Source organism: Garra rufa, chromosome 15 (genome assembly GCF_049309525.1).
Source record: "Garra rufa chromosome 15, GarRuf1.0, whole genome shotgun sequence".
Lineage (NCBI taxonomy): Eukaryota > Metazoa > Chordata > Actinopteri > Cypriniformes > Cyprinidae > Garra > Garra rufa.
Genome location: NC_133375.1, coordinates 17,233,011 through 17,260,253, shown reverse-complemented (window position 1 = coordinate 17,260,253; position 27,243 = coordinate 17,233,011). Strand labels below are relative to the sequence as shown.

The 27,243-nt window shown below is 42.1% G+C and overlaps 1 protein-coding gene across 2 annotated transcripts in view; it reads right to left on the bottom strand.

The window, feature by feature from the left end:
• Positions 1–27,243, bottom strand: part of prickle2a (prickle homolog 2a) — a 71,336-nt gene that overhangs the window by 7,691 nt on the left and 36,402 nt on the right. For both annotated transcript variants that reach the window (XM_073819306.1, XM_073819305.1), the window contains 4 exons: positions 6,565–6,678; positions 1,358–1,495; positions 841–1,044; positions 274–460 (listed from right to left, as the gene is read on the bottom strand). In XM_073819306.1, coding sequence (XP_073675407.1) covers positions 274–460; positions 841–1,044; positions 1,358–1,495; positions 6,565–6,678 — 643 coding nt within the window. The remainder of the gene's footprint in view (positions 1–273; positions 461–840; positions 1,045–1,357; positions 1,496–6,564; positions 6,679–27,243) is intronic.

The window sequence follows — 27,243 nt, the reverse complement described above, 5'->3', positions numbered from 1 at the left end:
AATCTTTCCAGAAGTGGTAGGTCATCTGGGAAGTTTTCGCTGAATGTTTTATGAATAGTGCAAACTTAGATATACTTTGTATTCAGATGCAGGGTGACACAAATACAGTCCATCCATACTAGTAAGTGTAATCTTTAATTTAGAGAAAATTCTGTGTAATTTAGAGCTCTTTGAGTATAAATAATCAAACAGCTTTTATTTTATATAAAATAAAACCCAGAAGCAGTGTTGTCTTGAGGGAAGAAAAAAAGATTTGTGGAGGTCCTTCCTTACCTATATGCTCGCCGCAAGAGTCACAGTATTCTGCATAAAGCGACTCAAAGCAGTTGCAGCAGTGAGGATGACCCTCACGCATGATGTAGCGTTGACCCCCTAGTGGGGCCTCACACTCATAACAGCAGAAATGTTTCATGTGCCAATGCTGCCCCTCTGCTTCTGTGCACTCATCTGCAAAAATGATCTAAAACAAAAAAAGAGATATGTACAAATTATGTAAGGATTTTTTTATTCACAAGCAAGGCTTCTCAGTACTGACTTGTTACAGGTCACCTACAAGACATATTTAGGAATACTAAAAGGATCAAGGTTGATTTCAGCAGTGGTTCTCAATTCCAGTCCTGGGGGTCCCCTGCTCTACACATTTATCTTATTTATGTTATCCCATCAGCTCGTTAGCTCAGTTCAGGGATCTTTCTTTTAACAAGCTGGTGATTTCAATCAGGCATGTTAAATAAGGGAGACATGCAAAATCTGCAGAGCAGGGGGCTCCCAGGACTGGAATTGAGAACCACTGGATTTCAGCAAGTGGATATACACTTTGACTTTACATTGTTGGCTTACCTCATCACATGCTGAGCAACGCGGCTTAAGTCGTTCAGCATGGTGGCGGCCACAGTAGATCTTACCATCCAGGTGAAAGTAGATGAGATCTACCAATAGCTCAGAACACGCGCCGCAAACAAAACAGTGAGGGTGCCAACACAGGCCATGGCCAACCCGTGAAGCAAACACTGCAATGTCACCACCATTGATCTGGTCTCCACACTGTGTGAGGAAAAACATGTCATTTGGCAGCCTACCTGTGTAACATGCAATGTTTAATCATAACTGAAGTATATTCTAAAACATTTTTACTAGGGTTTGCATGAATATTCATTTTTATTAATCCAGTTCACTAGTCATTTAACTTGACTGGCAGTTACCATTTAGAGATTATCAGTAAAATGATGAGGGTGAAAAACGGAAGCTTGCATATCTCCACTAAAAGATGAATAATGCTTGCATTGTCATGAATGTGTGAATGGTTTCTAGGTTAGGGTAAGGCATGGGTGGTGCTATTTAGTACTCATATATGTACCTGTTCACATATAGCTCCAGTTACAGTGAGGGGTAGAGGTCGAACAGTGCCTCTGCCTAGATTGTCTCGCTTTCGCTGGTTACTGAAGATCTTTAATTCCTGCTTTTCCTCTTCATCCAGTGAGGTACAGTAACGGACCTGACATGAGTTAGTATCATCAGTAAGTAAGCATCATCAAGGATCAACTACTGTAAATTCTTACTGGATGAGATTCATTCAATGGCATTATAAAATGCTGATGAACACACACCTGTGACTGCACATTCTTTGACTGCATATTAATACTTAAACTAAAAATAAAATCATAAACAAGTATGAATAAAGTTTTGAATAAACTATATTTCTTGGGACAGTAATTATTTATTCAGATTATTACTATTAATGCAAATGCCCTTTTATAATATTTTTCAAATTTCTACTCCACTTTGCCTAAGAACGCCACTTACTTGTGATAAAATCACTACCATGCTGCCTCAAATGGCTTTTTATTTTATGAAACAGCATAATTTTTACACAGATTTTGTTGTAGATCCTAGGATTACAGATGAATAAATCTGTAACCTGTAAATGGTTACATCTGTAAATTTAAAACTTACAATTAATCATTTCTAACCACAGTAACATACTGTTTGTTGTTTACTTAAGATGGCTGCCATGTTCAGAGTTCTATGACAAAAAAAAATGGTCTTGATAATATTCTGCCAATAAAAATAGTATGCATACAATTAATCAAAGAGATCTCATGATAATTTGTATGTGTTTTACGTAAAATGTGGTTCAACAAAACATACATTTACTTACATTTTTACAGACACTAAACGTACAATACTTAATTTCCCTTTCTGTCGTTCACTCGATCGATAGTGTCAAATGTACAACACTAGGGGTCACTCCTGGGAGCCCAAACACCTCTGACATTATTGAGAAAAGGCCAATGAAATTAGGTGTGCAGAATTTGCATAGCTGGCCACGCCCTGGACATCTGATGCTGAGGGGGCTGAGTCTCAGGTGGTGGCATTTGCTGAAATGCCGCCCATGCTCAAATGGGCAGCCAGGGAGATCGGATTGGAGTGGAATCCTCTGCCCCGGACACTCTTGGCTGGATGATTGGTATATGGGTAATGACCATGACTCCAGGCCACGCTGGACCCCAGTGGATGTGCACAAGGAGTTGACAAAATCGTGAAAGGCCCCTTTCTCAGCCAAGATGTGATACACCAACTCCTCCCTCACCACCCTCGAAGGGGGTTCAGCAAGGGGGTACACGGAGGTTCCCCAGATGGAGAGAGCAATTGCGGTGCATCTTTGCCCGCAAAACGCCGGCACTTGGCTACCACATGGTCAATAAAAGAGCAGTTTCTTTCTTCTCTGGGCTATATTCACAGCATTACTGGCCCTCCACGAATCAGCTAGATACTGATATCACAAACCAGAGCATGTTTGGACACACATCCTGTGTTACCACATGCTCTCATCATGTAGATGAACTCTCTGCTTCAGATGATCCTCAGGACAGGTCCCACCTTTAGGGAGAAGGGGTTTTACAGCCCTTACATCATTGTTCCCAAGAAGAGTGGTGAACTCAGACCAAACCTAGACCTAAGAGTTTTGAATCAGTTCCTTCACAAGCTTCTGTGCAAAATGTTAACCCTCAAACACATTCTCATGTGTCAGGGATCAGGATTGGTTTGTGGCAATAGAACCAAAGGACACGTGTCACATGTCTCGATCCTTCCAAGACACAGGCTGTTCCTGCGCTTTGCCTTTGAAGGGCAGGCATTCCAGTACATGGTCCTCCCCTTTGGGCTGTCCCTGTCACCTTGCATCTTCACGAAGATCACAGAGGCCCTTGCCCCTCTCAGGGAAGTGGGCATACACATTCTCAACTATCTTGACTAGTGGCTCATCTTAGCACACTCACGTGAATTGGTTTGCGCCCACAGGGACATGGTTCTCAACCACCTAGCCCGAGTCATAAGATGGGCATGGTGCCAAGGTACACATTATGTGAACATCATACCTCTGTGCCGCAAAACCTTCAGTCTTTAGGAAGACATTTAGTTTCTACGGGCAGGGGTTCCCTTAGAACAAGAGTCCAGACATATCATTGTCATGACAGATACCTCCAAGATGGGCTGGGATGCCGTATGCAACAGTCGATTCGGCCAGGCACAAGTAGATCTGTTTGTCTCACCGCAATCCACTCACTGGCAGTTATGGTACAGTCTGACCGAGGCCCCCCTCGGTACAGATGCACTTGCATACAGCTGATCTACACTAGTATGCCTTTTTTCCCAGTGAGCTATATTGAACAGACACTGTGCAAAGTCAGCAAGGAGAGAGAACAGCTCTTGATGGTGGCCCCATATTGGCCAAACAGGACCTTGGTTCTCAAAGCTTGTGCCCCTGTCATCAACTCCTCCCTGGCACATTCCTCTGAGAAAGGACCTCCTCTCTCAGGGTAAGGGCACAATTTGGCATCCACACCCAGATTTCTAGAACCTCCATCTATGGTCCCTGGATGTGACCAAGAGTCCCTTGGGGGGAACAGCCATTGAATCTCAGGCATTTTATTCTGTTTTCTACTATGAGGAAAGGCTCCGGCTGAAGCACTTCTGCCTTATGGCGGCTCTCCAGCTGATAGAGCAGGTCAAGTCTTGGGCATTGGAAAGTTACAAAGAGGTGAGGTGCATTTATTCTAACAAATTGGCTTGTTAATATCTGCGCCCCCGTACACTTGTAACACAGTCCGACAGTTGTAGTGTTTAGTATAGGGACCCCTAGTGTTGTACACTCGACACAACGTCGGAATAAATGACAGAAAAGGAATTTCTCAGTTACGTATGGTAACCCTCGTTCCCACAACTCCAGACTGCCTCTAAATGGGCTTCTCGACTCCCCAGAACTGAACAAGTGAGCAGAAATCCGGATGTCCAGGGTGTGGCCAACTATGCAAATTCTGCACACCCAATTTGATAGGCCTTTTCTCAATGATGTCAGAGGTGTTTGGGCTCCCAAGAGCGACCCCTAGTGTCGTACACTCGGCACAACATCTCCGTTCCCTCCATCAGGGAATGAGGGTTACCATACATAACTGAGACAATTTTCAGCATTTAAACGTACAATACTGACATATTGAAAACACCTAAAAATGAATCCTTATGAACCTTGAAATCACTGCATTAATTTTATTATTTTTGTTTTCAGTTTTCATATGAATGGCTTTATGTTTTCAATTGCCTTTATTGCTATATTGTTATTAAAATGGCTATTTTTCTGCATATTTCGGTCAATTACACTTTATATTTAAATTTGCTATTAAATGTTTAGGTTTGGGGTAGATTAAGGGGTGTAAAAATCTAAATTGCTTATTGATAAAATTATGAAATTATGAAATGCATTGATAGCAATATCTAAGGATATAAAAGATACATACATTATTTATAGTTTTTTTTTTAGCTAAAATATGTACTTTTTTGTATTTTAAACATTGGAATATGTCTAAATTGTACGTTTTAGCATCAATAAAAACATACAAAAATGTATTTTTTGTGCTTCTACATGTTAAGTATTAATATCTACGTATAAACAATGACACCAGGCTGACAATTGAGTCACACTAGACTTTGGCTTTTCATTTTCACTGTCAACTGTTGAATTGCATAGCAGTGGCAATTAGTGAATTCTGACCAGCATATTTGTATAGCAAACAGACATTAATATAACAGAGAAACTAAACATCACTAATCTACCTTTTGATTTATTACAAAGAATTAACACATCAAAGATGCATGGTTTGCAGTGTTTGTGGGAAAGTGGTGCAAATAGTATATAGGGTACAATGTGCAATGAAAAAAAATGTGCTTTTCACTACTCCCTTATTGCATGATTGCGAAAAATACTATTTTTTTAAGCAACAGATTTTGTGTTAAAATAAATCAAAAAAGTGGCTTGTTTTGTTTAAAAATCATATAAATGTACGAGGTGGCCTTTTACCCCAAACAAAGGGTAAAAGGCTCACCAGTATAGGGCAAAAGGCACAAAGTATTCAGACTGTGCGCTAGCAGTTCTCTTTCGCGCACCAATGGACAAATACACAAAAAATTATCCAAAAATGTCCATTGTTGGCGAGTGAAATTGTAAACTAAAAATGAGCTAAAAAGTCTAAAATTACTTTTAAATTAAAAAAAAAAAAAATCAGATCTGCCAGGTTTTAAAGAGACTGCACTGCTTTCAAAATAAAACCTGCTGATACAGATCACAAAACTAAAAGAAAACAAAAAGATAAATCACTTACTGATGGTTTTAAGTTCACTTAAATTAAAAGTTATATTTTTGTGAGGTTATTAAATAGTAAAAATAATGGCTTTCAATTATACTGTTGTCACTGGACGATGAAGATGAAGACAGACAAATGGCAATTTCCAATTTAAATAAGGTTTAATTCATATGCAAGCACATATACAAACAACAACTGACCAACACAGAGAGAATAGGGAGCAACTAAATACATGGTAGTAATGAACTAAATGATTATCAGCTGTGAAAACTGGTTAGTGTCCATAGGAACATATGAGAGGCAGGAACTCAAACAAAGGAAGGCATGAAATGAATGAAACTGAAATGAATAACTGTGATAAGTATAATGTTGAATGGCTGAAATTGAGGGGAAATCCCTATCTATAAGGTGGACACCCAATGTAATATACGATATTTCCACCTGACTCTAACCATGCCATGTCAACAAATGGAAATGTCAGTCAGCTACCTATTATGTTAATTATTGTGCCTTTAGCCCCATCAGAAGAGGTGCTTTTTACGACAAATACCATACATTTACATATTCTTTCGTCTGGAAAACTGATTTAATTACCTTGAAGAAAACTGAAAACATTAAGACATTTTTGTCAAAATATAGTTAACATTTTTATCTGCTACAATAAATTGCTACATAAACATACAACATTTAATACTGTATAAATTAATAATCTACTCTAAAGCTACTGAAGAATTTATTTGGCTGGTTCAGACATGCTTGAATAGGATTTTTGCTAAACTCTGCAGGACAGTGGGTCTCCAGGGACTGTGTAACGTGTAAAGACAAGTTGAATTCAAGATGATATCAAAAACATTTTCTATGTGTCTAGGACTGTTGTAGTTATCCATTTTTGTATTAAAAACTTTGAGTCATGACCATCCTAACAGACCTCATTGTCATGCGGTGGCAGTTGTTGAAGGAGCTGCTTGATCCGATGCTTTTCACCAATGCTGTTCACATAGGGAACCTTATCCTCTGGGAAAAAGCTGTAATATTGATGAACCTGTGTTCACACAAACATAAAAAGACAGAGATAAAATGATATAAGAATATAATGCATATAAACACCAAGGAACCTTGTCAAAGTTTTGTCAGAATAAAGATTACAGACATTGTGTATATAGGGGAAGATGGGGAAAATGGCCCTCTTAAAGGGGTCAGGTGATGTTGCTAAAAAGAACATTAATTTATGTATTTGGTTTAACGCAATGTGTTTTTTTACGCAGTTTGTGGTTCAAAAACACATTATTTTCCACATAATGTACATTATAGTTTCTCCTTTCTGTCCCGCCTTTCTGAAAACCCATTATAAATGAGACATTTGTTGCATCCAGTGAGGACATAATTACTGATTATAATGACTCATACTGTCTTCTTATGCATTCCATCACGCCGCGTAAACATAACACCATGTCTGCATTTGTGATCGTGGAAACGACAAACAAGCAGCACTACTATAAACTGCTCAAAACTCGCGTTTGAATAGCCAGTAGCAAATTCTTCAAACATGAAAACGTACTTACAGGCTGTGAGCCAGACGCACCAAGCTTTCACTTTCGCAATGAAACACAGCATCTCCACAACATGGCGGCGACTGCAACAATACTACAGAATAAATCTTAAGCCTTTTTCCTTTGCATATACATTTGGCCGTTGCCATGCAAATCTTCGCACACCATGGCGTAGACATGTGGGGGCGCATTTAAATGAGCCATTTTAGAAAGGTATGGTCTTAATTTTATAAAGAATATCTCTTTGGGCTTGAGACTTTAATCTTTGCAACTTTACAGATCTTACATATGCACAAAAAGCTTGTAACACTCCAAAGACCAAAAGAAAAACATGAAATCGCCTCATATGACCCCTTTAAGAACAATGTGGATTTACTTTTAAACTGTAACAAAATTAGATTAGCATGTGCAGGATAATGATGCATCAGCCAATGGAAAATATTAATTAATATTAATTATATTACATTATATTAAATGTAAATTTAGTTGTTATTGCACAAAATATAGAAAAAATATAGAGTGGTAAAATAGCCATACTGGGTAAACTTTCACAGAATGTGTAAATGAAACTTAAAATGACTTATACACAGAACTTTTTTTTTTTTTTTTTTTTTTCATTTCCATGAGTTCCTGTTTTTTCAGCTCAGTTAAGTTTTGGTTTCCCTGCTTTTAAATCATGCCCTTATTTATTTATTTATTTATTTTTATTGCATATGATTTGCAGATGCTTCTCATTAAGTTCTCCTTGTATATATACACAATCCCTGTTTTGTATTTTTCTCCGTCAGCTATTTGTGGTCAATTTGTGTTTCTCCTGATAATTCCTTGTGTATTATTAAAGAGTATCTTTTGGATTCTTTTTTGGATTTGATGTGAGATTACTATAACCACAGAACCCATGACAGAATAAGCAGCCTTAAAAAGAACAGATATACCAGCAGTTTGTCTGCTCTGTTTTAAGCAAAAAGTAAAAAACCCTTGAGGACCAAACAAGGAACTTTTTAGATCTGGTGTGCCTCGTTCACTACCTAGATTGCTTGCTTAGGCTATGCTAGTCTCAGTGAGCAATCTAAGGCACGGCTGCCAGGAGATGGTGTTTGGGGGAGTTTCACCACTTTTCTGGATTGCTGGTGAAAAATGGATCTCCATTCACTGCTCCATTAACGGAGCGCAGACGGAAAGCCCAAGCCTGCCATGATGGTATGGCATATGCTTTTGCATTATTTTGCATTATTTAATTAATCATGTAAATTTGATTTTCCAATAAACTAAACAGAGCTACAGTCTTTAATATTAACAATACCGGACAGCTGAACTGACACAGAACTAATACCAATACATCTGATAATGAGACACACCGGAACTAAATGTCTAATCAAAGAACGAAAACACAGTCCAAAAGAGAGTGTGCCAGTAATATACATATATACACAATAATTAGCCTGTATTTTATCAAATAGGTGCAAGGATTTTTTTTTTATTATTGAAGGTACATAGTTGTAATAATAGTCCACTGAGAGGCGAGTTGAAGATGTTTATTTACAAGTGATGTGAAATCCAAAAAATAATGAGACTTGACTTGACTTGATACAGACTTGACATGAAACAGACTCGACAAAAACACAACTCACCGATAGCAGGTTACAACGTTAATACACGACAAGGAACAATGGCAACATGAGGGCTACTTACAGCAAACAATGAGGGTCACATGACAAGAACCAACAAATGGGAAACAAGGAACAAGACCATAGCAACCAATAAGAACATGACACATAGAACTAAGGAACCAATGACAGGAATACAAGAGGGAAAGGGAAGCAGGACTAGACTTCAAAATAAAAGACTAAAATAATATAAAAGCAAAACTTCAAAATAAAAGACATGAAAACAAGAACAAAACCCCAAAACAAAACCCAAACCACACGTTACAATAGTAAAACAAAGTCAACAAATGTAAAATTGTTCCCAAAATTATGTATTTGACAAGAAAACCCATGAATATTATGTATTTCCTTTCGTGTAACAGAATAACATACTTTATAAAAAACAGATTTACAGTATCTCACATTTAGGGAATATGCATCCCTTACTGTTGAACATTACTCTTTGGTATAGGTAAGCATGGGTACTGGAATATTCTTAACATTCTCCATTGGATTTGTCACGGATACCAAGCTCCTTCTGTCCAACTTCTTCACTGCTAATGATTTATTCGGATTCATCTGAATACTAATCACACCTGTTCTTCATGCATGGACATTTAGAATTCCTTATATACCATGCATTCTCATTCATTTATTGTCAGGACTTGTTGCTGGTACTGCTTTCAACTATGGAGTTATTGCTACTTCCATACGGACTTCCTAACATTTCCTGCTGGTGTTTTGAGACAGTATGTGCACACTAGCCGCACCAGTTGTCCGCCTGATCCAAAACGTGAACAAATGTAAGTGGATTCTTTCTCTACTCTGGAGTGCTGGGGAATTTCGTCTCTGGGCAGCTCTGTCGCCAGCCCCACCTCAAGACCATTCAATGCACCTCAAAACTTCCCATCCACTCAGTGTTGGAAAACTTCTTGGTAAGGAAATCACTCATCAAACCTCACCTATTAACTTGAAAATGATTTGTACTCATAATGAACAAGTTTAATTTCTAGTTCTGGCAGGCTCTACAGCTGAAAACGCCCTGGAACGTCTCTGGTTGCAACAACATTCTCCACAAATATCCTGGTCCACAAGGGAGATCCTAGCTTGGGGTGAGTGACATTTCACAGATTGCCTTCCACTACCCCAGCATCACCGCTCACAGACTACAGTGCATTTCACTCTATTGTCCATCAATGCTACCACCATCAAGAGTCCCACCTACAACAACTGGGTTGATATACAGTAGCAGCGGAATATCACAACTACCTGGATGTCTTCAGCCCAAAGAAGGCTTCTCAACTTCCACCTCACTGACCCTAAAACACAGTTATATCCATCATTCCACCTCCCTTGTCTCTTTGAGCTTCTTCTTTGTGGCAAAACGGATGGAGGCTTGAGATAATGCTTGAGTTTACTGTTGTCTTTTTAGAGCTGCTTTAAAGCAGAACTGAATTATGTGTCCATTATTGAATCATTACTTTCTTGTTCATCACTGTAAAGCTGTTTTGAAACTATCTGCATTATATGAAGCACTACAGAAATAAAGGTGATGACTTCATTGACCTGGAGTGTCAGTAGATACTTAGTTTCTTAGGTAGATACCTACCCAAGAACTAAACTGTTACATGTTCTCGATGTCTTGTTTAGGACATTTATGTCACTTTCTGTTTCCCATAGTTTTGTAGTCAGTTTGTAGTCTCCCACATGGAAAGAACCTATATGAGGATATATGCGCATATATGAAACCTATATGCAGTATATATACACATATATGATAATATATATGCGTATATATGCCACATATAGGCAAAATTGAGGTGCATACATGTGCATATACAGGCCATATAGGTCTCCTGTATTGCTTCTTTATATCCACATATAAGCCCTATATGTACATACAAGCCCACATGGAAAGAACCTATATGAGGATATATGCGCATATATGAAACCTATATGCAGTATATATGCACATATATGATAATATATATGCTGTATATATGTGCATATATGCCACATATAGGCAAAATTGAGGTGCATATATGTGCATATACAGGCCATATAGGTCTCCTGTATTGCTTCTTTATATCCACATATAAGCCCTATATGTACATACAAGCCCACATGGAAAGAACCTATATGAGGATATATGCGCATATATGAAACCTATATGCAGTATATATGCACATATATGATAATATATATGCTGCATATATGCGTATATATTCAACTATGGCAAATAAGTGAGAGGAGATGGAAAGCTATGATGTCTACACGTTTTCCTGAAACATTTACAAGGTCAATTCTTTCTTGTATGAAAATAGTGGAAAAGAAGGAAATGTATAACAAAATGGTTTGTCGTTTTTTTTATTTTGTCAATCAAGTCTTTTTTCCAATTTCAAGTCACTTCCAGATTCACATTACAGCTCATACACATCCACACAGTCACTGTTATATCCACCAAATGTAATACAAAATGCAATGTTTTCTGTATTGTCTTAAAGCAGTTTCTAGATGAATATGGCTGAAAGGTCATTACAGTCTAAACCAGGGTTCCTCAATTAGTTTTCACCGAGGGCCAATTTCCACCAACAATACCAAGTCAAGGGCCACCGACCATGTTATGACCAAAATGTTTGCTCTTATTAGTATTATCATTATTATTGTTGTTGTTGTTGTTGTTATTGTTGCTACTGCTGCTTTTGTTTTTATGGTTGCTTTTGTTAAGAGTTACAAGATAAATATTCAGATTTTTTTTCCCACAGTAGTCTGTTTTATTCAAACAATTATGAACATTTTTGTATTCAGAAACAGAAAAATAAAGAACTTTGCCTGTTGAATATTAAAACAAATGAACACAAAAATCTGGACCTCCATGTCTGTCCAAGTCAGAGGTCGCGTTAACCGAAGATTGTCTGTCATTGACAGATTTTTTTAATTAATGACGGAAAAATCTGGAGGCTCTCCATTACTTTGGCAGATTAAACTGAGGAAGTTCTAGTGTAATTTAACTGTAATTCCCACCCTTGTCATGTTGGTGGCGAGTGCGCTCCATTGTGGCAGCAGACAGAGCACGGGATCCAAAACAAAAACAAAACTATCACGAATATTTTGCTATGCATTTGATTACGCGCAGTGTAAACTACTGCGATCTATTAAAAACCATTACAGAGCACCAAAACGGTATTGCTTGGATTTTCTAATTAAATGAACAACATTTGAAATCTGAGACTTTGTTTCATCTCAAAAGTAGCACAGAACTTAGCCTATTGCGATTTATTGGATAGGAGGTGCACTATTCATTCTGTTCATTCATCAACTGAAAGCTTGCACAGACCAAAAGCTTGAGTGGGATTTAAGAATCGACATTGGTTCTAAAAATGAGAATAGAATAAATGTAACACAAGAATAAATGCAATGAAATGTGTTATTATAATTAAAATATGAAAATTAAAATGACTGATAATAAGATTATGTCGGAATTTGTACGACCCTGTCTGTCAAAATGATGGACAATGTTAAAGTCTAACAGTCCAAGTCAACTGTTCAGTAATTAGATCTGTCAGCATTAATATTTTTATACCTAGATTTTTTGAGGGAATCAAACTGTATCACTGTGTCCCAATCAGACCTGAACCTGGTATCTTTTACATGTAGTTTTTTTCCTAACCATGCGTGACAGTGACAAGCGAAAGGGATTCTATTTTCGAAATGGTTTCAATTTTCTGCAACTTTACGGTTGGAACAACATACAAACTAGGCAATGATTATGTGCGTTATTTATTGTCAAATTGGTCTAATATGACTTTATATTTCATATTGCGTGACATTTTAGCCATACTGAAAGCAACAACAGATAGTTTACAGATTTTGAAAATAAATTAAAGGAAGCATGTAGCCTCCCTGATAGCACACGTACATCTCGGAGATGTCTATTTGACGTCTGCATTTACATCTGCAAGACGTAGTTTGCTCATCTGCAATACGTCTATTAGACGTTTCCTATCAGATGTCAAATAGACGTCTATTAGATGTCTTTAAGATGTTTATGATTCAGAATGTATGTAAAACTGACATCTAATAGACGTCTGCTAGACATTTGTACACAGCAGATGCTTTCCAGATCAAGAGATCTTTAACAGACATCTTGCAGACGTACTTGTGCTATCTTAAAACTGCGAACTCAAGATGAACCAAAAGTGTTTCCCATGACAAAGAAGGTATCAGTCACTCAGTATTAGGGCTGGGCGATTCTTTCGATTTTTTCGATTAATTCGAATTTACGTTTTAAGACGATTTAATTTTTTATTAAATCGAGGTATCGCGATTTTTTAATAAAAATATTAGATACATTGTAATTGCACCAATGGCAGAATAATTAAGAGGCAATGTTGTCCGCCCACATGATGGCGCGCCTAACTAACCGCTGTATTCAGAACGGAAAACAAATAACGCGTTCTGGTAAAATAACGCGAGTCACTAAGTGGACATGATTAGCTGCTTGCTAGCAAGTTAGCCTGTTATATTACATACAATTTCACTTATCACATAAACAGAGTAGAGAGATGATTGAAGACAATAGCGAATTATTTGCATATCAAGGCTCGAGTGCAACCAGCATATTTGTATTTGCGCTGAGTGGAGCTTCAAAGGTTTCTATGTGTTTTGCACGTTGACTAATGTATCTCAAGTGCAGAGAGAGTGTAAATAAGAGACTGAATGGGCAGTAGCTTCGTTTATTATAATAGAGCTTTGTGATATTGCGAACTAAGATGAGTGACAGCTTTTAATCATTTTTAAGGGAGTTTGTAAACGAGATATTGATTTATTATAACAGTTAAATAAACAAGAAGTTATTATTAAGTGACTTACATTGTCTGACTATAACACTATTGCCTGATTTTGCTCTATTTTGTCGTCAAAAGTAGTCTGAAACAAGTCACAGCTGAGCCGCTGCGCATCTCCACTCAAACACAGCTGTGTTTTGTTTACGAATGAACGTGCGTTTTTAAACGAATCTAGTGAAATGATTCAATTTCCAGTTCATTAAGAGTCACTTGCTTTATTCTTGAATGAACCATCCGTTCAAACGAATCAAATGAATATGATTCAGTAATTAAATCAGTGTCTTACCACCACCTGCTGGCAGATCGTTTCAGTTATTTAAATCATTTAATATTTCTGTGTTCAAGATTGTATATTTTTGTATACGATATAAGTCCAAGAGAAAAGCATGGAAATATATATTTTCCTCCCGTCTCATATTTATTTGTCTTACAAACATTTACTGTGTCTGGTATGATAAGAATGGGGTCTGGTGCACTGATGCAGTTGCAATGTATACTGCAAAATATATGGTGCCCATATATATTGTGGAAAAGCTGGGGTTTCTTTACATGCTAAAAGTAGTAGGGGGGAAAAAATCGATTTAAATCGTAAATCGGATTTTTTGTGAAAAAAATCGGGGATTTTATTTTTAGGCCATATCGCCCAGCCCTACCCAGTATGTAGTTTTAATAATGTAAAAATGTTTAACATTTATCAGATTATAAACTTGCCCATTTCGTTGAGAGTGCAGTGCTCTTCTCGCATTTGAATGGTTGTGATATTTGAATGATTCAGATACATCGCGTTGTTGCATCGCGTCTGGTTAGGACACGCGACAAGTGCTTTATCTGAGCATTTCACTGTGCTTTTATTTATGTTGTCTAGCAGCTATGGGTTCTCATGTGGGGGCAGCCGTGGCCTAATGGTTAGAGAGTCGGACTTGTAACCCAAAGGTTGCAGGTTTGAGTTTCAGGTCCGGCAGGGATTGTATGTAGGGGGAGTCAATACCACAACTGAGGTGAGACCCTTGAGCAAGGCACCATACCCCCAACTGCTCCCTGGGCGCCGCAGCAATGGCTAGTATGGGTCACCACACTTGGCCTCACTTCATCTCCTTTCCTTAATAATTTTACTAATATATAGGTAAACATATATGTACGCATATATGTGCACGCATATATGTACACATATATAAAATTGGCCGTTTTCCTGTACATATAATATAGGAAAACGGCCAATTTTATATATGTCACATATATTAAAAACCTATATCAAAACCTATATTAAAACATATATGTTTATATAGGTTCTTTCCGTGTGGGCTGTTTGCTCATTGGTTCCCTATGGTATGCTCCTCAAGCTTAGGTGGACAGTTATGTTATCATCTTGGCCTCTGGACCCGTCTCTGGGTGGATGAGACTGGTGTCCACTGTGGCAGACAATGGCGTCCCCAGCTCCCCAGCTGCGCTCTCATGCCTGGCAGCCTCAGCACCCTCAACACCGTGTTCTCAGAAGTTTTTCCACTATCTACTGCCCTTCCAGTGATGGTGGTCACCATTTTGTGTGTCTGGCCCATACACACTTCACCCGAGGTGGTGGCAGTGGCGACTGCTACAGAACCTCCTGGGGAGACATCGACCATTCTTGAACTCTCTGTCTGTCCTGTCGGTCAAGCAGACCGCTCTTGAACTTTCTGCCTCTCAAGTAATGACCACAAAGGTTGTCCCTGAACTCTCTGCCACCAAATCTAAAGACAAGAAAATGGCGACTTCAACTACCATCCTCTTGAAACAACTGGTTAACTAGTGAGCCCCACAATGGCCAATTTTAACAAAGAGGGAAGAGCCCAGTCAATGGTAAAAGCCCAGTCTGTCAATGGTTAGCAAAGTCTGCTTTGCTGAAAACACAATTGTTGTAGATACAATAGTTCACACACAGTCACTGAACCAGTGATTGTATTCACTAAAAGTAAAGGAATATACAGGAAAAAAATATTTAAAAGGGTCATTAACTGCCTTTGTTTTTTTATTTTGTATTTTTCTCTGAGGTCCACTTATAATGTTATTGAGATTTTTTACAATAAAAAAACATCATAATTTAGAAATAATAAGCTATTTTAGCTAAGCTATCTGTTGTTTTTAACCCCCCTCATCAGAAAACTCTGTTTCAATAGGTTTGGCGAATTGTTGACTCGGAACTAAATGCTCACTGCTATGATTGGCTAATAGTTCTGTATGTTTGATAGCGTTCATTCCTCATAGATGGACGCTGCTGTGATTTAGGTAAAAAATGGACCAATAACTCAATACATATCAAACGATCTGTAAGAAGAAACAAAGCAATAGTGACTACGTAATGAAAACAATTACACTTGTTTTGCAACATTACTGTTGGATCCAATATAGTCGGCACAGCATCATTTTTTAATTTCAATCTTTTTGAAAATCACGCCTCAAACTGTGCCTTGTTTGTAATACCACTGTAAAATTAAGAGAACAAAGGACCAAGTTAATACTGATGCAGTCTGGATCTTAATTAAAAATAAAAATGTTAATTCACTCTTTCTTATCACTGGGATCAGAAGGAAGGCAAAGTGGCAAGTTGTGTTCTTTCACAACTTGCACAGCATCTTCTTGTCTTCAGAGCCATCATTATTGTTTGGTTTCTGCATAGACATGTACATTCACCTGCTCAGAAACACTACATGCTTAAATTGGTGGGCAGGGCTAAACAGGTAGTGATGCTGAAGCAGGTGTTGCTCTTCTTCTGTAGAGATTGTGCTTATCCACACTATTACGTCATAGAGTAGAACATTCTAAAAGCCATCATTTTGGCAGACTGCCTTCAATGTAAGCTGTTTTGAATAATGACAAAGCTTTGAGTTCTGAAACTTGCAGGATGTTTTTATAGCAAGTCAGAAGATTAAGGACTGCAAACGCTCTCGCAGCTGTTCAGTTCACTTGTTACATTTTTCAAAAACAAATAAATAAGTAGGTAAATAAACTCGAACAATACTAAATAATGCTGTTGTCATTTATGTAATCTACGGCTAAATGTGCATTAAATTATTTAATGCATGACAGAGGCACATAACCACCCAGCGTACATTTTGGGTGCATTTTGCCCGTTTTAAATCAGACACAGAGATATAGGTGAAATAAATGTCCACCAAAGTCGAGTTTTGATGATGAACTCAAGTGGAGTTCATTTAAATCCAAAATTCAAACATCCAGCTGAAGAAATACTTTACTTAACATGAGCAGACTTGACAGAAACAGACTTGACTTGGCATAAGTAGACTTGGCTTAGCATGAAACAGTAACACGACTCACCAACAGCAGGTTACAATACAAAGCTAAACAAGAAACAATGGCAACATGAGGGCTATAAATACTAAACAGTAAGGGTCAAATGACATAAACCACCACTAAGAAACAAGACACATGACTAAAGCAACTAATGAGAACATTACACATAGAACAAGGAACCAATAGCAGGAATACATGAGGAACAAGTGAATCACATGACAGGAACAACAAACGGTGATGAAAGTGATGAACAAGAAACAAAACTTAAACCCACAGTACAATAGGCTAATAGCATGGTAAAATCACAGGCCTCATTTATAAAGTGTGATCTTAGAGAGTGTGTACGCTTAAATCCATGCCAATTTTCATATTTGTAAAAACTGCCTTTAATGTGGAAAAGTGCTTAGAATCACACCAGGCTCTGAGCAGACATACATTTTTTCCTGTCTGAGAACTGCGGGTTTTTGGAAATGTAAGCTGTCCTCGCAGCTCACTGTTCGAAATTAAATTATTTGGACAATGACTGGTGATCTTTTATATGTTAATGAGATTAATTAGGAGTTGTTTACAAGACAGAGAGCTGAAACCATTCAGTTACACGCAAGGTCAAGATCATTTGCGATTCATGAATTTCACATCTGAAAGAGAGTTGTACATGTGTTTTTTTGCGTTGAATCACACGTACGCATATAGATAAAATTTAGGATGGTTTCAGCGGAACATTGTACACATGTATTTAAATGCATGAATTATAGCATTTATTTTAATTAATTGTCAAGAGAGGGATGAAAGTTGCGTGTGTGAATTGCATCTGTGCGTCTCATTCTGCAAAAGTGAAGCTGTGAGTTTCGTTACTTCAAAACATCAAATTTGCCCCCTAGTTGCTGAGAAATATAATGTAGCGATTCAGTATCTAAGCTACCTAAGACTTGCGTGGCAGCGCTGACAAGTGTCCATGCTCATGAATATTTCTGTGTATGCACAGTGCAATCTCCGAGCTGTGTGATCTCCGATCTGCGAGTGATGTGTTTCAATGAAAACAGTAAAACAATACAGTAGCAATATAAAACTTAGCAAATAAATATTTTAATACTTTAATATCTTATCTGAGAAAAATGCAAGCTGAATAAACTTTATACATAATGCTATCTTTTAATTTTAAAACTGACTGAAATGCGTTTTTAAACTTCTGCAAATGGTTATGGTCAGGGATTGCCAGCTCTTCCTCACTCACTTCCCTGTCCACTTCATCTTCCAAATTGTCCAGTAGGTTGGACTCCAGCATTCTACTGCTGCACAGAAAGCTGGAGTCTGGGTTCCCTTCCGGGAACTCGAGCTGCGTCATACAACGCTTTGGGGAACGCCATTGGCGGGCCGCACTCTGAGTCATAGTCTAACAACCAATCATAAGACGGGAGTGACGTCACAGGCGCGGTGACGTCAGCGACCAGGAAGTATAAAGCACGTGCGTTTGAAGCCGGCGGCAGCTTTTGTTATTCAGCGAGAGCGCTCTGTGTCTGTGTCTGTCTGTTGCATATTGCTGTTTTTCTGTGCCAGTTTGCACAACTTTTATTTGAGCAATATGTCAACCAAAAACAAAAAGGGGATGCGGTTCCTTCCTTCCAGGAAGAGTTTTCAACGCTTCTCCTATCTTCCTCCGAGGAGGTTGATGTGAAGAACGTTGTCAAAAGTATTCAACCGCCCCCCGATTGCCTCAGTATGAGGAGCTGTTGGACGTGCTGACTAATGCGGTAGCTAAAATCAACATTAACTGGCCCGCTGAATAAGAAAAATGAGCCACAGAAAAGCAAACTTTATGTTTTCTGCGGACTAAGTCAGCACTTCCAAAACGGAGCCTTCTGTTCTTCCCCGATCTGCACACTGAAATGTCTAGATCATGGGGAAAAACCAGAAAGAAAAGATGATGCCGCGGGTTGAACAGATGCTAGCCAGCTATCTGTCGCTCAGCCTGGCATCATCCTTGAAAGCTCCGTCTTTGCTCTAACCAGGCCGCCTAAAATAACTTCAGGCTTGATGGGCAAAATGTACATGTGTCGGGGTTGCTGGACGGGAGCATTAAACCCCAGCCGTGTAAAAGCTCCTCACATAAGAGGCTCATAATAGGAGCATTGCAGCCCGTTTCCCTCCGGTGAGACCTAGAGGGCGGCAACACTCCTGGCCGGGGGTTTCAAAGACTAAGCCCGATCCGAGGGTCGTGCTTCAGTCTAAGATGTACTCGGCTAAATGGCCCTGACTCTTGTACCACAGGGCCGATCAGGGCAGCCCCTCTCGGGGAGGTTTGCGGTTCACCACAGTTTATGGTGGCCGCCCCTCCTCGGGGCCCTCAGGAGATCTGTCAGCTAACCCTGCCAGTGTTATAGGGCGCGGCAATCTCCCGCGAACGTTATTCTCTAGTTGTTCCGCCCGGAAACGTAGCGGACCTAGAGAGTTCGCAACCCCCAGGGGGGCCCTCAGAGCAATTAATTCAGGTGCATCCTGCCAGTACGCTGTTACAGGTCACCAAATCAGCTCCTCAAATAAATCCAGAAACCAGTCTCGAGAGGCTGGTTCCCTTAGTAGAATTTCTGGCAGCATGGAAACTACTGCCGAATGTTTCTACATGGGTCCTGCGCACTGTATAAAAAGGTTATTATATCCAATTTGACGCTCCGCCGCCACCTTCAGCAGGATATTTCCTACTCTTGTAAGCCCAGAGCGGGCTCTGGTAATGGAACAGGAAGTAGAAACTCTCCTGAGGGAAAACGCCATCGAGGTGGTCCCTCCTCAAAACAGAGAATCCGGATTCTACAGCCGGTACTTCATTGTTCCCAAAAAGGATGGAGGGCTGCGGCCCATTCTAGATCTCAGACAGCTGAACCGCTCAGTCAGGAAACTGAAGTTCAAGATGTTAACTGTCAGACATGTCGTGTCCCAAATCAGGTCCGAGGACTGGTTTGTCACGATAGATCTAAAGATGCATACTTTCACGTCTCCATCCTTCCTCAACACAGGAAGTTTCTCAAGTTCGCTTTCAGGGGCAAAGCTTACCAATACAGAGTTCTTCCTTTCGGCCTAGCTCTCTCACCCCGAACTTTCACGTGTGTGTGTGTGTGTGGATGCTGCTCTGGTTCCTCTGCGACTCCAGGGCATCCGCATACTCAACTACATAGAAAAAAAAAAAAAACTGGCTGATCCTAGCCAGCTCAGAATAGTTAGCGGTTCAACATCGAGATGTTGTTCTCGCTCACATGAAAGAGCTGGGGTTGAGACTCAACACCAAGAAGAGTGTGCTGTCTCCATTACAGAGAACCAATTATCTAGGTGTAGTTTGGGATTCGACCACGATGCAGGCACGAATGTCACCTGCTCGGATCGAGTCGATCCTTACTGCAGTAAATGCGGTCAAGCTAGGCCTGTCACTCACTGTCAAACAGTCCCAAGTGCTGTTAGGTCTTATGGCAGCCGCATCCAACGTGATACCTTTTGGTCTGCTGTACATGAGACCGCTACAGTGGTGGCTCAAAACCAGGGGGTTCTCCCCGAGGGGAAACCCATTTCGCAAGATCAAGATCACACGGCGATGCCTACGTGCCTTGGTCATGTGGAAGAAACCCTGGTTCCTGCCTCAGTGGTCATGAGTGGCCGCTCAGCCCACGGCCTATGGAGCAATCACCATCTCTCTTGGCACATAAACTTCCTAGAGATGCTGGCTGTATTCCAGGCCCTGAAGCATTTCCTTCCAGACCTGAGAAACCATCACGTGCTGAACCGTACAGACAGCACTGCGGTAGTCTATTATATAAACCACCAAGGGGGTCTCCGCTCACGCCCCTTATATAAGCTGGCGTACCGGATCCTCCTGTGGTCTCGAGGAAAGCTTCTCTCTCTGAAAAAAGTCCATATCCCTGGACGTCTCAATTTGGGAGCAGACGTCCTGTCGAGGCAGGGGCCGAGGCCCGGGGAGTGGATGCTTCACCCAGAAGTAGTGAAGCAGATTTGGAGAGTGTTTGGCCAGGCTCAAGTGAACCTCTTTGCGACTAGAGAGACATCGCGATGTCCCCTCTGGTACTCTCTAGTGCCTCCAGCTCCGCTCGGACTGGACGCCATGGTACAGACGTGGTCAAGGCTTCGTCTGTACGCATTTTCCCCGATCGCTCTGCTCCCAGGAGTTCTGGAAAGAGTATGCCAGTATCAGGTACGGCTGTTACTACTAGCCCCGTACTGGCCGGCCCGAGTATGGTTCTCGGACATAATCGCCCTCCTCGACGGCTCTCCATGGGAGATTCCCGTCAGGAGGGACCTCGAGTGAAACCGAGGGTCCCTATGTGAGATCTTGCTGTGATGCTAGAAGCTCTATAATCGAATGCTTATTATCAATACAGCATTGCTTCCTGCACTTACCTCTCTTAGGAGAGGTGGGACCTGCATCCCTCTTGTTCTGGCAGTTTCCCCAGGCAGAGGCATACTACCACTCTCGTCCTGGCAATTTCCCCAGGCGGAGATTTTTCCAGTATCCTGGCATGATCACCAGGTGCTCCTCTTATCCCTCTTGCTCTGGCTTTTTCCCCAGGCAGGATTTGGGTTTTGTCCCTAAGGTCCCTTCCTAACACTATCACAGCTGATCACACTCAGGCCCTCTATTTTCCTCCATTTTTGGAGTGCGACCAAAAAATTGGAAGTATAACTGCATGTGTCCAGTGTGAACACTGGGCACATACGGCCACAAAAGCATGTGGCATAAACAGAGCTATCAGTAGATAGATCATAGATGCCATTTCTACTACTTACAAGTCCTCTGGTCTCCCATCTCGATGGGGGTCAAGACTCACTCCTCCCGAGGCTGTCTGCCTCTAAAGCTCTGATGGCAGGTGTCCCTAGCCAGGACATCTGCAGTGTGGCGGGTTGGTCCTCACCTTTGACGTTCGTCAGATTCTACGAACTCGACCTCAGAGCCACTTCTGGCTCCATTGTCCTCTCGCCCTAGCAACAAGGCTGGGCCCAGAGTAGCCAGTAGGAGACTTCTCAAAAGGCGCATTCTTTCTATCAAGTAAAAGAAATGTTTTACCCCTCTCGGTCTGGCAATTTCCCCAGACGGAGGTGTATTACTCGTGTCCTGGCACTACCACCAGGCACTCTTTATCCCTCTGTGTTCTGGCTGTTTCCCAGACAGAGGTATACTACTCGCTCCTCGAGTGCCTGAGGGCTGAGGAGTATTTCTCCCTCTGCGCTGGTCGGATGACAGGCAGTGGTCGAGTACCCTATCCTCGAGTGCCTTAGGGCCGAGGAACACATCGCCCTCTTGTTCTGGTATGACCAGACAAAGGCTTATATCGCTCGTGTCCTGGCATGTGTCCCTCTTGTTCTGGGTGCTCTCAGACAAAGGACTACTACCTTCTCCTTAGCGTGCCTGAGGGCCGAGGAGCATTTCTAGGAGGTCGAGTACCCTATCCTCGTGTACCTGAGGGCCGAGGACTATTTCTCCCTCTGCGCTGGTCGGATGACAGGCAGTGGTCGAGTACCTTATCCTCGAGTGCCTGAGGGCCGAGGAGTATTTCTCCCTCTGCGCTGGTCGGATGACAGGCAGTGGTCGAGTACCCTATCCTCGAGTGCCTGAGGGCCGAGGAACACATCGCCCTCTTGTTCTGGTATGACCAGACAAAGGCTTATGTCGTACGTGTCCTGGCAAGTTCACCAGACCGAGTCATTATTGTGTCCCTCTTGTTCTGGGTGCTCCCAGACCAAGGACTACTACCTTCTCCTTGTGCGCCTGAGGGCCAAGGAGTATTTCTCCCTCTTGCTCTGGTTGGCTACCAGGCAGAGATGTACTACCTTCTCCTCGTGTGCCTGAGGGCCGAGGAGCATTTCTCCCTCTTGTGCTGGTTGGATACCAGACAGAGGTCGAGTACCCTATTCTCGTGTGCTTGAGGGCCGAGGAGTATTTCTCCCTCTGCGCTGGTCGGATGACAGGCAGTGGTCAAGTACCCTATCCTCGAGTGCCTGAGGGCCGAGGAACACATTGCCCTCTTGTTCTGGTTTGACCAGACAAAGGCTTATATCGCTCGTGTCCTGGCAAGTTCACCAGGCGGAGCCATTCCAGTGTCCTGGCAAGTTCACCAGGCACTACTTGTGTCCCTCTTGTTCTGGGTGCGCCCAGACAAAGGACTACTACCTTCTCCTCGTGTGCCAACGGCCGAGGTACATGTATATCCCTCTTGTCTGGTGGTTGTCACAGACAGAGATGTTTTACCACTCGCGTCCTGGCAATTTCCCCAGGCAGAGCCATTCCAGTGTCCTGGCAAGTTCACCAGGCATTACTTGTGTCCCTCTTGTTCTGGGTACTCCCAGACAAAGGACTGCTACCTTCTCCTCGTGTGCCTGAGGGCCGAGGTATATATATATATCCCTCTTGTCTGGTGGTTGTCACAGACAGAGATGTATTGTCACTCGCGTCCTGGCAATTTCCCCAGGCGGAGCCATTCCAGTGTCCTGGCAAGTTCACCAGGCACTACTTGTGTCCCTCTTGTTCTGGGTGCTCCCAGACAAAGGACTACTACCTTCTCCTCGTGTGCCCGAGGGCCGAGGTATATATATCCCTCTTGTCTGGTGGTTGTCACAGACAGAGATGTATTACCACTCGCGTCCTGGCAATTTCCCCAGGCGGAGCCATTCCGGTGTCCTGGCAAGCTCACCAGGCACTACTTGTGTCCCTCTTGTTCTGGGTGCTCCCAGACAAAGGACTACTACCTTCTCCTTGTGTGCCTGAGGGCCGAGGAGTAATTCTCCCTCTTGCTCTGGCTGGCTACCAGGCAGAGGTGTACTACGTTTCCTCGTGTGCCCGAGGGCCGAGGAATACTATAATTTCCCTCTTGTTCTGGCGGTTCCCCAGACTGAGGCGTAATATTACTCACGACCTGGCAGTTTCCCCAGGCGGAGATTCTTCCTGTACTCTGGCAAGATTCACCAAACACAACTTTCTTCCACCCTTGTCCTAGCAGACACTAGGCAGGGATTTGGAATCATGGGGGCGTGGGCGTCTCGTTCCCCAAAGCGTTGTATGACGCAGCTCGAGTTCCCGGAAGGGAACGTCTCAGGTTACGTATGTAACCCTGGTTCCCTGAGGGAACGAGACGCTGCGTCATGGACCATAATTCCTGCATCCCTGCGGCGCTCGCTTCATTCCTAAAAGAGCTGCCGCCGGCTTCAAACGCACGTGCTTTATACTTCCTGGTCGCTGACGTCACCGCGCCTGTGACGTCACTCCCGTCTTATGATTGGTTGTTAGACTATGACTCAGAGTGCGGCCCGCCAATGGCGTTCCCCAAAGCGTTGTATGACGCAGCGTCTCGTTCCCTCAGGGAACCAGGGTTACATACGTAATCTGAGACGTTCTTATGAAGTTGTGGTGTGAACAAGAAAGGGTCTGAGATCACTTAAGTGTTAAAGAGGACCCAGAAAAGAACCAGGTTCTCTTATGAGTCCACTATATTGTGAACACCAAACGAACTGAGGTCACTTTCAGCTGGTTCCCTTTCTGGTTCACTTTAAAGGGGTCCTATTATGCTCTTTTACAAAGTCTTTATTTTGTTTCTTTCTCCCCAGGCTGGCACAAAAGGCTCGATTACTTCCGGGTTTGATGAAGGTCCACCTTCTGAAAAACGAAATGTGTTGTGATTGGTTAGCAGCCCCACTGCGTTGTGATTGGTGAACAGCTTAGACAGCGTTTCAGTCCTGCCACGTCCTCTCCCAAAGCAGCAAGTTCTGTGTACAACTGCGCAAGCTAGATTAAAGTTTTAAATATGGATATTTTTCTTACAAAAACACATCGGATCGCTAAAGGAGGCTGTTATTGACCCCTACATAGCCATGTAAGGCACTTTTGTATTATGGATCGACTTGTTTTGGACTGATGGAGAGAAACACCTGTCTATGCAGATCGCTATTGTAACCCTTGTTCCCTGAAGGGAATGAGATGCTGCATCGAAACGCTAGGGGAACGCTTCCAGTGTAACCACGCTCTGAAATACGCGTGTAAAAGTCTAATAGAGAAGCGAGACGTCAAAGGTGGAGTGACGTAGAGTCCAGGAAGCTATAAAGCATGTGCTGTGAAAGCAGCTGGCAGGGATGCCGAAAGTATGGCCTCGAGATGCAGCGTCTCATTCCCTTCAGGGAACAAGGGTTACAATAGTAACCTGAGACATTCCCTTCCAGGAACTTCGAGCTGCGTCGAAATGCTAGGGGAACGAGATGCCCACGCCACCAGACTTACAAATCCCTGCCTAGTGTGGAAGAGCACAGCTAGGGCAAGAGAAGAAGAGCCAAGGAGTGGCACAAATTGCAGGTAAGAACCTGAAGTCATCAACAAGGACCGTCCCCCAGCATGCTGAGCCAACTCTAGAGAGTGAGTCTTGACCCCCGAGGAGAGGGGGAGATCAAAGACTCGAGGTTATGAAAAGCATCCTGTACACTACTTTATAGCTAACCAGGCAGAGGAGGACTCCCGGGAGCAGAGCAATCGGGGGAAAGGCGTACAGACAAAGCCTCGGCCACGTCTGCAATCTCCATTCCCCGGGCCTCGGCCCCCAGCCCCTGCCTCGACAGGATGTCTGCTCCCAAAGAGATGCCCAGGGATGTGCACTGCTCTCAGCAAGAGGAGTTTCCCCTGGGACCACACAAGGATCTGTTGTGCCAGCCTGAAAAGGGGGCGTGAACACAGATCTCCCCGGTGGTTGATGTAAGAGACCACCACTGTGTTGTTGGTGCGGACCAACACATGGAGATCTCTTAAGTCTGGGAGGAAGTGCTTCAGTGCCTGAAACACGGCCAGCATCTCGAGGCAGTTGATGTGCCAAGCGAGATGGCGACCACTCCAAAGACTGTCCAAGGCACGTAGGCATCGCCGCGTGATCTTGATCATGCGAAGCAGGTTCCCCTCAGGGAGAACCCCTTGGTCTTAAACTATCACTGTAGGGGTCTCATGTACAGCAGGCCAAAAGATAACAAGTTGGACACAGCTGCCATCAGACCCAACAGTAACTGAAACCAGCTTACTTGCACTCTCTTGACTGGCATAAGGATGATTCAATCAGAGCAGGAGACAGACGTGCCTGCATTGTGGTTGAATTCCATACCAAGCCCAGAAAAGTGGTTCTCTGTAATGGAGAAATCACACTTTTCTTGGCGTTCGGTCGCAACCCCAGTATTTTCACGTTGGCGAGGACGACACCTCGATGCCGAACCGCCAAATGCTCAGAATGAGCTAATATCGATGAAACATCAATATAATTAAATATGCGGATGCCCTGGAGTCACAGCGGAGCCAGAACATCCCTCGAGAGCTGACTCCCATGCTTCGCTCCCAAAAAGACAACAAATAGATTGTGTGTATCCCCACCCGAAATGGCGCGGGCAGAGAGGAACACACAGTATAAAATGCTGCTGCTTATATTTATAGTTGAATGCTTGTAGAACATAGTGCCACTCTCAAATAAAAGCTGTGCAAACATAACACACACACACAGAGCGCTTGCTGAAAGACAGAAGCTGCCGGCTGCTTTCACCGCACATGCTTTATAGCTTCCTGGCCTCTACGTCACCCCGCCCGTGACGTCTTGCTTCACTATTGGAATTTTACACACGTATTTCAGAGCGTGGTTACGCTGGAAGCTTTTCCCTAGCGTTTCGACGCAGCTCGAAGTTCCTGGAAGGGAACTAAATATCGCCCTTTGGTGCGGACTTTGAGATTTGTAACTTTGTAGATTTTTTATGCCTAAACATACACACCACACACTGGCTAAAATTCAAAAAGTGAAAAAGCATAATAGGACCTCTTTAAAGGTGCCATAGAATGGAAAACTGTATTTGCCTTGGCAGTTGAATAATAACACTTCTGTACATGGACATGACACACCATGAGTCTCAAACACCATCGTTTCCTCCTTCTTATATAAATCTGGTGTTTGCTAAAGAATACTGAAAAATAGGCTAATCCTAACATAACACAGACTATGGCGTTATATTCGTGATCATTAACAGTCAAGCCACCAACATTTGCATAGCCCAATCATCAGAAGTTCTGCAGGTAGGCTATTGTGAAAAAACAAAGCTAGGACAATAGCGAAAATGGCAGATCACGGCAATAAATGTTATGTTCCAGGTTGTGCAGGGGATGTTAAGTGCAGGGATGGTTGGTGACTGTACTCAGAAAGGCAAAGAAAACAAATAAGGTATTCTAATAAAACAAGCCGCTAAAGGGACATGGTTAACTTCCTGCTAGCAG